Below are 15758 nucleotides of genomic sequence, written 5' to 3'. Positions count from 1 at the left end.
ACTGTTTCCCTGGTTTTACGAGACTCATTCTCTAACATGTGGCCCTTCATTGATCATCGCTTTTTATCTTTGTAAATGGATGGGGCTCTTTTATCAGAAAGTTAAGTTGTAGCAGGTCGAGTTACCAAAATGGATCACTCATAAATTATGCTGTCATTGGGTTGATAGTTGCAATAGCACAAGCGAGGTGGTTTGTTGGTAGGTTTGTTACTGCTACTGTTGACATATTATTCTCTATTTATTTGGTGTATTCTATGTTGCAATTATTGGTTGAGAACGTCAATGTTTTTCCAATGTAATAAATGTTGACTATGTTATACAATTCCAAGGAAAAGTTAGTTCCTTTTATTTTTTGGTGAATTTATTTAAAAATAAAATTTTGTGTAACACAATTTTCTGAACCTGCTGAAGTATGCAAAAACTAAGCACAGATGTGTTCGTTCATTAGCCTTGCTCTGTACTTGTTTGCGATTTTTCTCAAGTGTTGAGATGCTTCGTCCTTGATCTCGATTTAGCTCATGATCATTCCATGGACGGACTGTCATATTGGTTCGTGGTCATTGACCTGGTCGGCCCATGTTGACTAAACCATATGGTTGCCTCTACCTTTTGTTTAGTTCACCACATTAATTAATCTCTTAAAGACCATAGTGACAGGAAATTCAAATGTAAGTTGCCCATAACCAACTACTTCATCTCACAGTTAGCCACTTTGACAAATTTAAAGTGGTTAATATTTTGACCAAGTGTGCTAATGTATGGTGTAAAACAAGTTTTTGGGTTTGTAAGAATGTTCTGGTACTAGTTTTGTTTACAGAATCCATTGTTGCTGTAAGTTTAAGTTTCCAGAAGCAAGTGAGCTACCCACAGCAAATTCCCACCTACCGTTTTCCCAAACATTGCTAACATTTTGAGTATCTGTCTACTAAGGTGGCAACAAAATCAGGAATAGTCTTCTCCTGCAATTGTTATCTATACATAGGATCACTGTGTTTTCATTTACTAATTATCCTTGATAATCATAAATCGCCAGGGCTTGTTCTGTGCAGAGCAAACGTAAATGGCGAAAGGAGGTGTCTCTGCAGCCTTCTATAAACTTAATCTGCATTGTCCTGAATGTGCTCATAAGATCAGGAGCCCCCTTTTGAAAATCCAAGGTACATGTTGCTGTTCCCTTGTGATTTAAAGGTAAGAAACTAAGAATAGATATCCAAAGTAGTGTTGTGTATCAAAATAAAAGCAATGTAGATTTGTAGAACTGATGCCATATGGTCTAGCCTGATTAGAATTCGGCAGCCTATTTGCCAACCCGATTGGTTAAGCCATTCTTATGGTACGGGACAGCCTGATTTACCAGGTTTGGGTGCACCTCCTTTGCCATGAGGTGTCAGCCAAACGGTCCAGACTTCTTTTGGCTATGGCCTGCCCTTACGGCTTTACCATGCTGAGATCAATGAAGCACCAAGGCCAATATTACAATATTATGTAGTCTTCAAAACTAATGAGGTCAAAATTTTAAACTTAGTCCTCACATTCCAAATATTGCAACCTGCATCACAATTCCACCACAACAGCCTGTGCCATTTTCCTTTGCATTTTTAGTAATTAAATGCCGTGATGTATCATTCAATGCTCTTTTTCTGAACCAATTGCCATGTATTGAATATGCAGGAGTTCGTGCTGTGGATGTGCACTTCGAGAAGAGTGAAGTAAAGGTTGTGGGAGCATTCGATTCGAAGAAGATCCACCAGAAGCTAGAGAGGTTGAGCAAGAGGAAGGTAGAGTTACTAAAAGTAGAAGAAAATTTCAAACATACAGTTGTGGTAGAGAAAGTTGTCAAGGAGACCAAAGAAGTAAGTAATTTGTAGGTTTATTCTGAGGCATATCTAAAGTAGCCCTAATTAATTAGAAATTTCATATTCTATACATATGTGTTTTATACAAAATATATTATAATTGTGATCATTAAGAACATCCTTTGCACCGGGAAAAAAAACACTCAGAACTTCCTCCTTTTGGATTTTGCAGGTGGCTGTATTCACCCATACTGTGAAGGTACATCTGCATTGTGAGCAGTGCGAGGCTGATCTTCGTAGGAAGTTATTAAGACATAAAGGTAAAACGACGACTATTTTTGGATGAAAGAAAATAAACGTACCTTGTGTAGTTGTGTTTATCTTTCCGTGTGTTATTAACAGGGATCTATAATGTTAAATCGGATATGAAAGCTCAGACTCTTGCTGTTGAGGGTACAATTGAAAGTGAGAAGTTGGTTAAGCACATACGAAGTAAATTCCACAAACATGCAGAACTCGTAACTGCCAAGGAAATAAAGAAGGAAGAGAAGAAAGAAGAGATCAAGAAGGTAGAGGAAACGAAAACCACAAAGAAAGTCATTGACGTTGAAGAAGTGAAAGGTGTGCAAGAGAAGCTTAAAGCAAGTAATACTCCTTACATTATTCACTACGTCTATGCTCCTCAGTGGTTCAGTGACGAAGATCCAAATGCTTGTTCTATAATGTAAGAACACACTCCTACACGATGTGTGTAATTACATGATTAACGCGATATATTCTTAAATCATTTACACACCATGATTATACTTGTAAAATGTCCCAGTATGTTTATGTATATAATACCAAAGGCTATATAAGTGTTCAATTACCAGTCTCTCGCCCAGTTTATGTTTATTTTAGGTTTAATCGGAAAAACCATACATTTCATGAGGGGGAAAAAAAAAATATCGTTTCACAACCTGTATAAAAACAATTACCAATCTTGAAAAACATAGAACATGTTTTTGGGGGTTATATTAGTATTATACTCGAAATTGCACCAAAACAATTAAAGAAAAGAATACTCTAAGACGGAAGGATTAATTCATATGCCAAGTTTTATTATTTTGATTGGAACATAAATCGAGTATGCATATATATTCACCCTTGACTCTCATCAGCTATATGAAAATTTGTATGTACTTGTGTAAAAAAAAAAAAAAAAAAAAAGAAAAAATCTATGTTAACTTGTTTAGGAATAAGGACATATCATGTTTTACTTATTATGTTTTTTTCTCTCACAAAAAAATTCAATTGTCTAATAGAATAATATAAATACATTATTAAGGTTAGTCTGTGCCACGCTTCCATCCTTCAGAATTCTTAAACAACATATAAAGCAGTTCGTACAAAGAAATCTTGGATGAATTTTAGACATGTTCTACATGAAAGTGAGGCTTCAATGTATCTCAACCATGATGCATCATTGTGAAACTTTTTTGACATGTCAAAAAAATCCATTAGTCAGACTTGGGTATGTATCCTGGAATCAATCCTTGACTCATCAAGTAGTACATGGCAATAGCTAGTAAAATGAAGATGATGATCCAATAGTTGAAACCTGCATCCACGAAAATAAACTTCAGGACTCGAACATATTAGAATGATTCTACTAAGGAGAAATTTCAATGCACTTTTGATGAATAGAGATGTAATTTAAGTTTCGAATCAGAGTAAGGACAAACCATTGGCGCTTTTGTCTTGAACCAGTGTCACTCTGACACTTGAATCCATGGAAGCAGAACCCAAAGCCCTGAACATAGAGCAATAACTTCAATGTTAACTCTAAACTCGTAAAAACAGATGATTTAAATAGGATGAAAGGCAAGGGTTCCTAACCTTGAATCATGTGAGAACGTCAAAGCAGTTACCAGACCCAAGTGTGCTTTCTTTACATTCATCTGGACTTGCATCTTTGACGAATTTATAACCAGAAGGTCCCCTTCATTGGTCCCACTACAAGTATACATCAAATGGAAAATCTTAAGCAAACATACAATATATACACATACAATTATACAAGCATATGTTGTAGGACCTTCAACCAGCCCAAAATTTCCCATCTTGCCCTGATGCCCTCTACCAGTACACCAACCTAGCTTCATTCAAGGGAGCACAAGTGCATAACTACATAACAAATTACTGTATTGAATTCAGTGCCCCAAAAAAGGTTGATCCAAATATTTCAGTAGTAATCTCATTTTTGGACAGCTGATATACACCAACACACACAAACACAGCACACACACACACAAAAAATATATAAAAAGAGCAAGAACACAAAGGCAGAACAGTCTTTGACTCCTTAGAGGAGTTTTAATTTCATAATGACAGCAGATGTTATATTAAGGAGAAAATGGATCCAAAAGTTCTCAAATTAATCAATAAACACAGGGGGTCTTCACAAACGACTAGCCCTACACATTCTACAAATATGTATTCCAAATTATAACACACAGAGAAACTGATCAATAGTGCAAAAGCTCCGTGAGTCTACAGGGAAGGGAAATAGTAGGGGAGGTTGCCAGGTTGGGGAGGAAGAAAAATGAAAGAAAAAAAAATTAACAATTACATGGCAAGGAGCTTTCCATCAACTGAGACATTAAATGCTGTAACTGCATCCCGGACAATATGCTTCGAAGTTATTCTTTTCCAGGATTTGGTGTTCCAGGATATAATACTCCCACCTTTACCTACATTTTAAAAGAAAAGTTTGCTAACCATTGAAAGATATCTCTTCTGGAAGATCACAAGAGTACAGTGGTAATTGGCAAAAAAAAAACTTTACCTCGCATAGCAAGTGTGTAAAGAACCTGGCCCCTTTCACTACTTTGAGAAAATTTACAAAACCTAAAAATTTCGTCCTGCACCAAACATTACCAAGTCAGAAACAAATGCAGGTTAAAGGGCTAGAACCATATTGAAAACCTAGATTATAAACTAAGAGAAACATATATGAGGTACTTGACATCATTATTAAAAAAAAAAGGGTACAGGGCCACAGGCAGGTCTGAATCAAAAGTCTTATAGTTGAATATATAAGACACTATTTAACAAGTGCGACTACAACTTACAAAGAAAATCGAAAACATAATAAAAAGGGTTACAATTCTCACATTCTCCTTGGCTAAAGAAGCTACGGCTTTTGATGAGGTTACATCCCAAACCTTGCAAGGACCACCACTTCCTACAGAGACCAAATACTTTCCATCTATACTGCAAAATAGAAATGCAACAATATATAAAGTTCACATACATGATTTATAGTTCTAAGATTTGACCATATATAATTAAAGCAGCAAGATTATGAACCTGAAATGTAGATCCTTCACAGACGTATATGCTTTCTCCTCAATAAATAGAACTTCCAAGCTAGGCCACTTGAAGACCCTTATTTTGCCATCCTGTACTGCAAAAAAATCGGAAAATCATATCATTTTATATCATAAGAACTCTGACATACGAAAACCATGAAGTTAAATATCGATTCTTTCCACACATTTAAAATGGTTATATATCCCAATGCAATGATAAGAGAGACTCCTTACACTCAATAATCATGAAACTTTTCTTTAATTAGCAATACACTTAAGGAACCGAGGAGGCGAGGAGAAGAAGAACATCAGAATATTTTCATGAAGAATAAAGATGGAGCTCGCTAAGAAGCATAAACAGTACTACATACATGAACAAAGAAATTACCAATTTAAGCAAAGAAAATCAGAGTACATACTACTCAATTATTTATTCAACATGAGCAGAAATGTAGAGAATCATATTTACCTCACCGCCAGCAGCAAGTAAAGAGCCATCCTCACTGAATGTTAAAGCCAATTGTTGGCCAACATCTTCCAACTTAGTACTCACTTTGTCAGATGATACTAAACCCAGTCTTCCATTTTCATTATCATTAGTCATGTCCCAATCAAACCACCTATGAAAATCAAAGAAGGTTTAGATTAGCTATCTGTTTGACACACAAGAATCATCCACACTTGTACAGATAGTTGCACTGTTGCAGAGAGACAACATTGTGCAATCCTCTATGTTATACGAAAACGGATAAGCTGCAAGTACAACTCATATGAAAATGACCAATGTCAGCTTACAGCTATGACTAAATGTAAGTTAAATAATACGGAGTACTTCCCAAGTTCTGATTGCCTCACTTCTTCAAAGAAATTTGATTTAATATACAAATGATGTGGTAACAACATAATCAAATTGCAAATGCAAAACTTTTTTCAAATCAAATTGAAACTGTCCAACATAAATTGCTCACATTGAGTCTAATGTACAATCTTATTGATCCACTTTTTCAAACAAATGATCAAAAATCCATCCATAGTTAACATCTTATACATCAAATAATTCAAAACAAATCTAATAGCGAACAATAAGGCCTCGGAAATTAGATTACCTGCAACTATTGGGAAAAGAGCAAATAAGACCGTCACCTCGAGGATGAACAGCCATTCTGTACGGCAATTCATTAGCAGTTCCAACTCTAAAAACCTAAATCACACACAAAAATACCAAAAATCAATCACCTCCACATCACACTAAAACCTCTGAACCATAAATTCAATCAATTAATCATCTAATTAACCTAAATTCACAATTCAATCACACAATTTTAGAATCTCCAGATGAAAACACGATCAATTCCAATCTTTCACAAACAAAATTTCGAAAATCGTGATTCAGAAAATTTTCGAAATTAGCGATAATCTTACAGGTTCCGGGGAGAGAGAATTAGCAGCGAAGTCGAATTCGGAAAGGAGAACAGCATTGGGAATACCACTACGGCCTTCACCGCCGCCGCCGGCGAGGACGAGAAATTCCGACGGATTGTCGACGGGTTTATCGGCGTCGGCGTCGTCGGATTTAGGATCGGCGGAATTGGTGGATCTAATGGCGTGGGATGGAACCCAGGAAGCTCCGTAGAGAGGAACACCGTATCTCTGGGTGTTGGGAAGCTCCATTCTTTTCTCTCTCTTTACTTTCTCGCTTCTCTTGCTCTGCTTTGTGGAGTCGAATTTTTATCTTTCAGCTTTCAACGCTATTCAAGCTCGAGTATTCAACTTTTTTTTCTTTTTTTTAGGACTTCTTTGATGTCGTTTTTGGTTTTTATTTTTTTTTATTTTTTTATTTTTAAATAAAAAAAAAACAAAAACAAGTAACAAGAAAAATGTGTTTTAACTTTTTAGTTTTCAGTTATTTATCATGATTTTAATAAGTTTGACTAATTTTAAATTCATTATATGATATACTCCTCGTGTATGTATTCGTTTTTTTAGTGTCCCAAAATATTGTGCCTATTTCTAGATTTAGAATATAATTATTAGTTACTTTTTATATTTCCCATACAAAATACACATATATCAAAAAAATATCTCTCTATTTTTTTTCATATAAATATTCTCTTCTTTTTATTATTCCCATCTAATATTTTTCACTTTTTATCTTTCCAATAGTATATTCCCCTATTTCCACAATTCTTCTTAATTACCGTTCTTTTTGAGAAATATGCACCAAATTATGGGACGGAGGGAGTATATCATATGATTTTGAAAACTAAAAACCAAAAAAATAGAAAACCACAGTGATGTCAAACGAATCCTTAGTTATGAAAGATGGATTTATGTATTTTCAACTCTATTCTTTTAGGTTTATTTTAGGAAAATAAGCTCAACTAAGTTGATTTTAAGATAGGTTTCACAAAAAATAGAAGTAAGATGTAGTGATTCACAATTAATTATAATTATCTTAATCCTCTCAGATTGTTTGTACATCATAAAAGCTATTCTCAAGAGTAGGCAAATTTCAATTTCAAACTTAATTAAATAAACTACTATTTGACATCCACAAAATAATTCATACTTAATTAAACATATTTTAATAAAACAATCATACTTAGTACGGTATAAAACAACCATACAACCATCCAAAAGAATGTAATTAATTAACAAGCTCCTATTACTTAACAATTCAATTGATCTACTTCTACCATCTCATTTGATTCCCAAGTTAAGTTAAAATGACAAAATTATACGTCAACCACTAGCCCAATACAAATAACCAAAAGTCCAAAACACAAAGTAAAGTAGTACGTAATTGGGCTAGACCGATACAAAACCACGTGCAAATCACGAGACATATTGTTCCTTATCTATCTTCATTATCCTCTTCCTTCTCTCATTTCTCCACTTGCGAAGTTGCTCACTGCAGAAAGGTATGCCTCCTCCATTTCTTCCTGCTTTCTGCATTTTCTTCTTGCTTTTTTCTCTCTCCTACTTCCCATTTTTGAGTTTCTAGTTCTACAATCACAATTTGTAAGCTCTAAATTTCAATTTCTCATTAATGTAATTCTCGATTGGGTCATTATAATTTATAGTTACTGGCAAAAAAAATTCGAATTTGGGCTCTTTTCAGTTGATATTATGCTTTTTATTTAGCTAACAATGTTGAATTTAAACTGGTGTTACGAATTTTCCTTTATTAGAACATGGGTAATTATATTTTTTAGTGGGAATTGTTGAAATTGCGCATATTTTCACCTAATTGGTGGGGTAATTTTTGTTTAATTTTCTGAAAATTTTGATATTTCTATCAGCTCAGATGATTATGAAGGTTCATATTAGTTGAAATGTGAGATAATTATTGATTTGGTGGAATAATTTTGTCGAGTAGTTTGGCTTTTCTAATTATAATTTACCCAATTTGTTGTTCAATATATACAGTTTTCTGCTTTAAGACTTAGATTTTCATTTCGAAATCAAATTTAACATCTTGCTGCATTTTCCTTGGAACATTCATTGATTTCGGTTCAACTTTTGTGGGTCTTTCTGTGTTTACAGTGCCATCATGGCAGCAATTTCACCCACATTGTCTGTAAAAAGTAGTAGCTGCACTTATTCGACCAGTAAACGGAGCTTGAACTATTCGAAAACTGTATCTTCGTCATGTTCGGTCAAGGGCACTCCTAAGTTTCAGTCCTTGCGTCTGTCTTCGTCGTTTCTTTGCTCCCCCAATCAGATTATCAAACTAAAATCTGTCAGCCCTAGGTCTACACCACTAAGAAGAGCAATTGGGGGTTTGGAGATTAACATGAGTGTGGAGGCTGGGGTTGGTGTCATGGGTACTAAGCTAGGAATGATGAGTTTTTTCGAGGAGGATGGTACTGTAGTTCCTGTCACTGTTGTAGGGTTCAAGGAGGGAAACATAGTGACTCAGGTGAAGACGAAGTCGACAGATGGGTACAATGCAGTGCAAGTGGGTTATGAGAGGGTTAGGGATCGTAAGCTCTCCATGCCTGAGCTTGGGCACCTGAACAAGTCTGGCATCATTCCCATGCGTCATCTTCAGGAGTTTCGGCTTGTATCTGTAGATGACTTCACTCCTAGTCAGAAAATATTGTTCGAGGATCTCTTCAAGGAAGGTGATCTGGTGGATGTCTCTGGTACAACCATCGGAAAAGGGTTCCAAGGTTCTCTCTCTCACTCATGTTCTCTCCAATATATTTATCTTGTTGCTAATTGTCTTTAGTATGTTTTACAATTGCTGATAAGGTTAATTGATGAGTGCAAGTAATTACTGGTCTACCTTTAAAACTTGTTGAACATTTTGACATTTGTCTGAAATTTACCTTCAACAAGGAAGTCTCTTTTATAGGTTTTTCAGTCCAAAGATGGGCTTCAGAATGTAACAACATAGCCTATACATGTTTTTGTCTTCGAGTGGTTCTTAGGGCTTTGATGCGATTAGGACGCATCTAGTCTAGGAATAATTGATAACTCTTTTCTGATTCAAAAAATGGAGCTAGGTACTTAGGAAAAAAATAGGGCGATCATACCAGCTACTGAAACACCATCCCCAAAGACAAAAACAAGGCAGGCTTTATATTCTCCCCTCATGAATTTCCTAGGAAGGACACCAAACACAAATAACTTACCTGATACTGATGCCACTTATATTTCACAAAATATAGCAATAGCATACCATAGCAACTGTTGAAAATTCAATACACCTGGGTGCAATGGTGCACCCAAGGTTATTTTTTGATCATCTGATGATGAAATGTGTAAACCAGTGTGCTCTAAAGTAACAGCATTAGCAGCTTGTTCTGCCACACAAGCAGCTTAAACACTCAACCAAACCTTCTAGTTTACCTCCATGTAGCAGCTGGCGACAGAACCTCCTAAATCTGCATACAATGTAGCTGTCTGCTTTGTTCCTAGATCCAAGTTGCATCTGTACACAATATCGTCAAATACCAAAAACCAGAAACCAAAAGACTTGATAGATAATAGATTTTCTGTACGGATTACTTGGTTTGGCGTTGTTGGTAATTGTTGACTTGATATCTCATGTATCTCTTATCAGTTAATCAGTTATCAACTTATCATATTGTCTTTCTCTGCCTGTGTATTAGCTGTCTATTATTGATATGAGTTCATCATGCTGCCCTGGTCACAAAGATGCAGAGTAAATTTGCATTGCTCTGAATTTGTTATGTACACAGGTGGAATCAAAAGGCACAACTTCAAGAGAGGTCTTATGACTCACGGATCGAAAAGTCATAGAGCCTTGGGATCCATTGGAGCTGGAACAACTCCAGGTCATGTATACAAAGGCAAGAAAATGCCTGGAAGGATGGGAGGAACAAAAACAAAGATCCGTAAGCTGAAGATCATGAAGGTTGACACTGATCTTCGTGTTGTCATGATCAAAGGGGCCTTACCTGGTAAACCAGGAAACCTCTTGCGGCTAGCACCAGCAAAAATTGTCGGCAAAAACATTCCAAAGAATTAGACCATGTAGAAGGTTATTTTTTTTTAGTTATGTTTTTTACGGCTGTAGATCTTTTGCTGATCTTATGTTAAAACAAAGAGCATGCTGTAATTTTCGCTGTATATCTCATGAGTCTTGTCTGTTAACATTGGTTTATTGTCATTCCCGTTTTCTGTATTTATTGATCTTCTTCATTTAGCAATATCAGTTAAACACATGAAATTCGGAGATTCAAACAATTTCGATGACAGTAAGATATTTTTATGACACTACTTGTCTGATTTCATATGCCATTAGCTTGAAAATTTAAGTTTCAATACTTTATGGCCTTAATATAAATCATTGCAATAATAATCATAGCAAAATAAGGTAACCAAAAAATGGTAATTAATATGAGTAGCTGTCAGTAAATGATAGATTTAGGCAAAATGTAACAGTAGGAGTGATATGTAGACAGCCAAAACCAAATAGAAGAATCTCTGCTACTTTTATTGCATGAAGAAAATTTATTACATACTGAACTTGTAGATAGTTTCCTGATGTGAAATTATTTCAACATAGGAAGAACAAAAAAAAAACATCCATAGCATAAGCGAGGAAAAAACAACCGTAGCGAAAACGAGGAAAAAAAACCAGTAGGTAGGACTAGTGAGATGCTAGTCAAAAAACAGAAAAACAGAGGCAATATCAAAAGAATTTTGGTGCATGAAAGCTGCCAATTAGATGATCAGGAAGAGCAAAACCTTCAATTTTGGCCTCAATAGATTTAAGGTCAAAATGTTGTTGATCAGAAACTCCGGCGCCATTACCTTTATTCCTGCCTAAAGTTGATGAAGAAGAAAGTGTTTTCTCAAGAAACATAGATTGATTAGCTATATTTTTCTTAAGATCTTCCATTGAAGCACTCAAAATTTCGAGCTCATGCAAGCCAAGTTTATCGATAGGTGCCTCCCACCAACATTGGTTAGGCTTCCTCATTAAGGTGTTAAACACATCTCCCCTACTCTTTTCAGCCTCTAGGAGATCAAGAATTTTGGTTAACTGCAAGTTGAGTTCGCGCATAGTAGAGCTTTGTTGACCTCCAATGCCTTCAGATTTGGTACCACTGCTCGATGTTTGTCGACTTGTAGGGTTACGACTAAGGTAACGATCGACTATAGAATCAACATTTGGGTATCCAAAAGAGAAAATTTTTTGGCCAGGGGAAAAAACTATTACAATGGCTTCTACACCGCAAAGAGTGCATATTTCACTAACCTTCTTAAACAACCCTAGACGGCGTTTTGAGAAGGTAACTTGTCTATGACTCGGGTTTTTAATCCTAGCCATTTTTATCTTTTGGCGACCTCTCGATTCCTTCTTTGCCATGTTAGAAGAATTGGAAAGAATAGACATGACAAAGCTAATTTGTGTAGCTGCTAAGAAATGAGATTAACTTGAGGGGGTATTTAAAGGGTAATATGTGGTTCTTAAGGAGGCTTTAAAATTAATTTCATTACTTCTTTACCAATTATTGCAGATTTAGGAGTTTAAAATATCTTATCTAATTAATATTTTTCTCATTATGGAGATTTAATATCATTTAGTTTGTAAGCATTGTGCATCAAATGTTCACTGTGAATTAAACCAGATAGATTTAATCATAAAACAACCAAAACACATAGAGAAGCATTTGACCTCTAAAAGTCAATTATGTTTCAATTATGTGTGTATTTATTTCAGTTATAAGAAATAACATATTACTATGTTTGTACTTGGGATTCCCCTTAATTCTAGTATTATATATACTTTTTTTTTTTTCCTTCGTTACCTTGTAAATTCTTTATTGCTTTTATTGTATGTAGGTGTTACTACATGACTATATGAGACATATTCAACTTTTAATTTTGATTTTTGTGTAAAAACAACATAGTTACATTTGTACAACTAAGCCATAAAAGTTTCATATTTAGACAATGGCATTGAATTTGAAGTTATTAGAATCTGTTAGAGATAATATCGGAAAATATATGTGTGATATATTTTCCGTATTGATCTTATTAGGAGAATAATATATTTAGGTTTATTATATGTTAAGATATTATTTAAGTTTATCTTTTAGGAAGATTGTTTTCTATCTTATGTTCTTAGGTTTTGTATAAATACTCAACCTATTGATGAATAATAAACAAGCAATACAAAAGCCATTATATTCTATTTCTCTCTAATTTGTCATGGTATCAAGAGCAGGTTAGATCTTGGGATACTTCACAAAAATTCCCCCTGCCGGTGGGTTAGAAAATTAAACTCACCGGCGGGATTCATAAATTTTACCCAAAAATTCCGCTGTGCAATTTTTTTCTTTTTTGTGAGTTTATTCGAGCATGATTTTGCTCCTTTAGATTTGAGTGTAGTTTACTCTGAAAAACCAATAAGAAATTTGAGTATGGTTTACTCTGAAAGACCAATGAGAAATTTGAGTGTGGTTTACTCTGAAAAACCAATATTTGATTGGAGCTCGGTTTTGCTCTGGAAAAACCAAAAATTGTTATATTTGCAGGTTCGAAAAGAATGACGTTCCTGTTTGATTGATGACAGATGAGTTCGAAAAGATGAACGTTCTCATCATTGAAGAAAAGAAAAAAAATTGAAGGCGACATCACAAGAAGTGTGCATCTCGGCTTCAACAATTTGAAGAATTTCCAATCGCAACGTTCGTGTTACTGCCGTTACGATTGCGGGAGGGTGTTAGAGATAATATCGGAAAATATATGTGTGATATATTTTCCGTATTGATCTTATTAGGAGAATAATATATTTAGGTTTATTATATGTTAAGATATTATTTAAGTTTATCTTTTAGGAAGATTGTTTTCTATCTTATGTTCTTAGGTTTTGTATAAATACTCTACCTATTGATGAATAATAATCAAGCCATTCTATTCACTCTTCTCTATTAATTTGTCAGAATCCTATGTTAGGATCTTCTATCGGCTAAACTATGCTTTATATATGTATATGCAAGTCATTCATTTTGGGTAATGATATATGTAGCCTTAAGGGTGAATGTACATTAATATTGATTGATTATTCATTTTGGATAATGATATATTCCCATTGTTGTTTTAGAGATCACACCTTAATACAATGATATGATAAATAAAATATTACTCTGTATTACATATGTGAACAAATAATATTTATAGGAATTATATGAGATAATGTACTGTTTCCAAAAAAAAAAAAAAATTAGAGTGTCAAATTAATACATCAATGTGAAAACATACATTAATCGCGGTCCACATTGAACCGTACAAGAGAAAGATGATTAAAAATTTCAAACGAGTAAAATCATTTTTTTTTGTTGGACATTGAACTCGGATACTATAGTGTCAAAATTAAAATTTTCTTTTCATTTAATTATTGGCCTGGTTAATATTAACCCGCTCCAACCCACCCAATAAGCTGACTTTGCATTATTGTAATGCTAAGGCCCGCTTGTTTAGGAAAAATAAATTCTAATAATGATGATATATAAGAGATACACGAGTTACAACTAAAATAAATTCTATTAAGGTGTAACGGGTTCTAACACAAGTTCATATAAAATAAATTCTAATAAGTTAAGTAAAAATCAGGTACATAAAAAGTGATCGATATTTTGGAGAAAAATACTTTTCAAAAACCAAGTCTTCACAAAGGTGAAAGCTAAGCATCATAGAACATGGCAGCATATCACAATTTGATGTAACATTATCTAGAAGCATAGAACAGGCCAACTTATAAAATAATATATTCTAGATACCTCTATTAAACTTGCCTATATATGATGATGATGATGATGATGATATACACTAGTCCTAAGATAATAAGTCAAATAATAAGTTAATAGATAATCAGATTAATGGAGGAAGTGTCAAAAGAAATGGAGAAAGTAGGATTAGTGAATGATAATCATGATTATCTAAGGGAAGATAATAAAGCAGAAGGAGATAATCAAGGGAAGATGAATGGTGGTGGAAAGAAGAATGATCAACAGAAGACAACATTGAGAACACCAGCTGATATTTATGAACACCCTTCTTTTTACTCCTTTATTCTTGATATGCCTGGTCTTGATGCTCACAACATTAAGGTATGTAACCACTCTTGTTACATTAATTATTATTACCCGTTTTCGATCTCCTTTTTTGTTCTTTTAATTGGTAATTTACTTGTTCTTTGTAAAGATGAAGCATGCACACATCATATAAATGTGTTCATGTAATAGGATAAATTCATTCCTTGATTTCTCAAATGTATCTAGTATAAAAATATATGCATGACCATTTATGCGTGTCTTTTTAGGAACATCTGATTGATAAAATTGGAACGATACAACGTTACTGTGTAAAGTCACAACAATCATATATAGGTTGTAGAATTGGTCCACTTCGATAATTCATCAATAGAATTCTGTGCTATATATTTTGATATAATAAAGTTGAATAATAAACTATGGAGCAATAGATCACCCCATCAAAAATATAATCAAAATATAGATTATGTTGTGTTCAAATTATTAAGCCAAGAATTACTTGGGCACATATTGGACAAATATCAACACATATTTGACGCACGTACACAGTTATATGCGCGGTGTTAATGTGTTAAATTATATGATGATGATAAACAGGTGAAGGTAGAAAAAGGGATACTTCATGTATCAGGAAAGAAGAAAAAGAAGCAGATCATCGGAGAGCCGACGACAACGGGGAACGAGGGGGTGAAGGTGATAAGGGTAGAAAGAAGGAGAGCAAGGTACATGAGGAAGTTTACATTGTCAGCAGATGCTAGCCATGAAGATATCAAGGCAGCTTACAAAGATGGAGTGCTCTCCATTATTGTTGCCAAGAAGACTAACAAGCAGCTGTCTATTGCTGAAGTTGAACAGTCCAACCCCAACTCTCTTACAAATATTACCATTACTTGATAAATATATATCTTGACATAACATTCTTTGTTTATGTATACAACAATATTCTTGAAATCATTGATTTGTTGGTTTTGTAATGTATTGTGTTTTACATGGATGTATTGGGTAATTATTGATGTAACATATTGTGGATTGATAATAGACGACAGAGTACATCTTATTACAATAGCACATGC

At 34.4% G+C, this 15758-nt stretch overlaps 4 protein-coding genes and 1 pseudogene across 4 annotated transcripts; 3 read left to right on the top strand and 2 right to left on the bottom strand.

Annotated features, from left to right (window-relative positions):
* Window positions 1–965: 965 nt before the first annotated feature.
* On the top strand, window positions 966–2638 carry LOC145585525 (heavy metal-associated isoprenylated plant protein 4-like). Its single transcript, XM_081642225.1, has 4 exons — window positions 966–1157; window positions 1672–1853; window positions 2029–2116; window positions 2199–2638. Exons 1-4 carry the CDS (start codon window positions 1061–1063, stop codon window positions 2522–2524), a joined length of 693 nt encoding a protein of 230 aa, XP_081498351.1. The 5' UTR covers window positions 966–1060; the 3' UTR covers window positions 2525–2638.
* A 231-nt stretch (window positions 2639–2869) lies between these two features.
* On the bottom strand, window positions 2870–6905 carry LOC145585524 (SEC12-like protein 2). Its single transcript, XM_081642224.1, has 10 exons — window positions 6572–6905; window positions 6256–6350; window positions 5619–5769; window positions 5148–5239; window positions 4952–5051; window positions 4624–4699; window positions 4408–4528; window positions 3675–3791; window positions 3521–3588; window positions 2870–3396 (listed from the first exon to the last, which is right to left on the bottom strand). The coding sequence occupies exons 1-10, from the start codon at window positions 6818–6820 to the stop codon at window positions 3296–3298; spliced, it is 1170 nt and encodes a 389-aa protein (XP_081498350.1). The 5' UTR covers window positions 6821–6905; the 3' UTR covers window positions 2870–3295.
* A 1067-nt stretch (window positions 6906–7972) lies between these two features.
* On the top strand, window positions 7973–10809 carry LOC145586646 (large ribosomal subunit protein uL3c-like). Its single transcript, XM_081643534.1, has 3 exons — window positions 7973–8070; window positions 8696–9324; window positions 10360–10809. Exons 2-3 carry the CDS (start codon window positions 8703–8705, stop codon window positions 10647–10649), a joined length of 912 nt encoding a protein of 303 aa, XP_081499660.1. The 5' UTR covers window positions 7973–8070; window positions 8696–8702; the 3' UTR covers window positions 10650–10809.
* Window positions 10810–11315: 506 nt separating this feature from the next.
* Window positions 11316–11996, bottom strand: LOC145584392 (agamous-like MADS-box protein AGL62 pseudogene; annotated as a pseudogene).
* A 2374-nt stretch (window positions 11997–14370) lies between these two features.
* On the top strand, window positions 14371–15579 carry LOC145585523 (17.6 kDa class II heat shock protein-like). The gene is made up of 2 exons (XM_081642222.1): window positions 14371–14742; window positions 15283–15579. The coding sequence occupies exons 1-2, from the start codon at window positions 14512–14514 to the stop codon at window positions 15577–15579; spliced, it is 528 nt and encodes a 175-aa protein (XP_081498348.1). The 5' UTR covers window positions 14371–14511.
* The last annotated feature ends 179 nt before the right edge of the window (window positions 15580–15758 follow it).

This window comes from Chenopodium album, chromosome 16 (genome assembly GCF_948465745.1).
Source record: "Chenopodium album chromosome 16, dcCheAlbu1.1, whole genome shotgun sequence".
NCBI classification, from domain to species: domain Eukaryota; kingdom Viridiplantae; phylum Streptophyta; class Magnoliopsida; order Caryophyllales; family Amaranthaceae; genus Chenopodium; species Chenopodium album.
Note: the sequence above shows the minus strand (reverse complement) of the source record. Positions and strands in the feature narration are given on the sequence as shown.

Coding starts and splice junctions, on each gene's coding strand:
- LOC145585525 (XM_081642225.1), top strand. CDS start 1,061: ATGGCGAAAGGAGGTGTCTCTGCAGCCTTCTATAAACTTAATCTGCAT. Junction 1,854..2,028: donor TTGTCAAGGAGACCAAAGAA/GTAAGTAATTTG, acceptor TGGATTTTGCAG/GTGGCTGTATTCACCCATAC. Junction 2,117..2,198: donor GAAGTTATTAAGACATAAAG/GTAAAACGACGA, acceptor TGTTATTAACAG/GGATCTATAATGTTAAATCG.
- LOC145585524 (XM_081642224.1), bottom strand. CDS start 6,820: ATGGAGCTTCCCAACACCCAGAGATACGGTGTTCCTCTCTACGGAGCT. Junction 3,589..3,674: donor ACGTTCTCACATGATTCAAG/GTTAGGAACCCT, acceptor CTCTATGTTCAG/GGCTTTGGGTTCTGCTTCCA. Junction 3,397..3,520: donor TCAAGACAAAAGCGCCAATG/GTTTGTCCTTAC, acceptor TCGTGGATGCAG/GTTTCAACTATTGGATCATC.
- LOC145586646 (XM_081643534.1), top strand. CDS start 8,703: ATGGCAGCAATTTCACCCACATTGTCTGTAAAAAGTAGTAGCTGCACT. Junction 9,325..10,359: donor CATCGGAAAAGGGTTCCAAG/GTTCTCTCTCTC, acceptor TTATGTACACAG/GTGGAATCAAAAGGCACAAC.
- LOC145585523 (XM_081642222.1), top strand. CDS start 14,512: ATGGAGGAAGTGTCAAAAGAAATGGAGAAAGTAGGATTAGTGAATGAT. Junction 14,743..15,282: donor TTGATGCTCACAACATTAAG/GTATGTAACCAC, acceptor GATGATAAACAG/GTGAAGGTAGAAAAAGGGAT.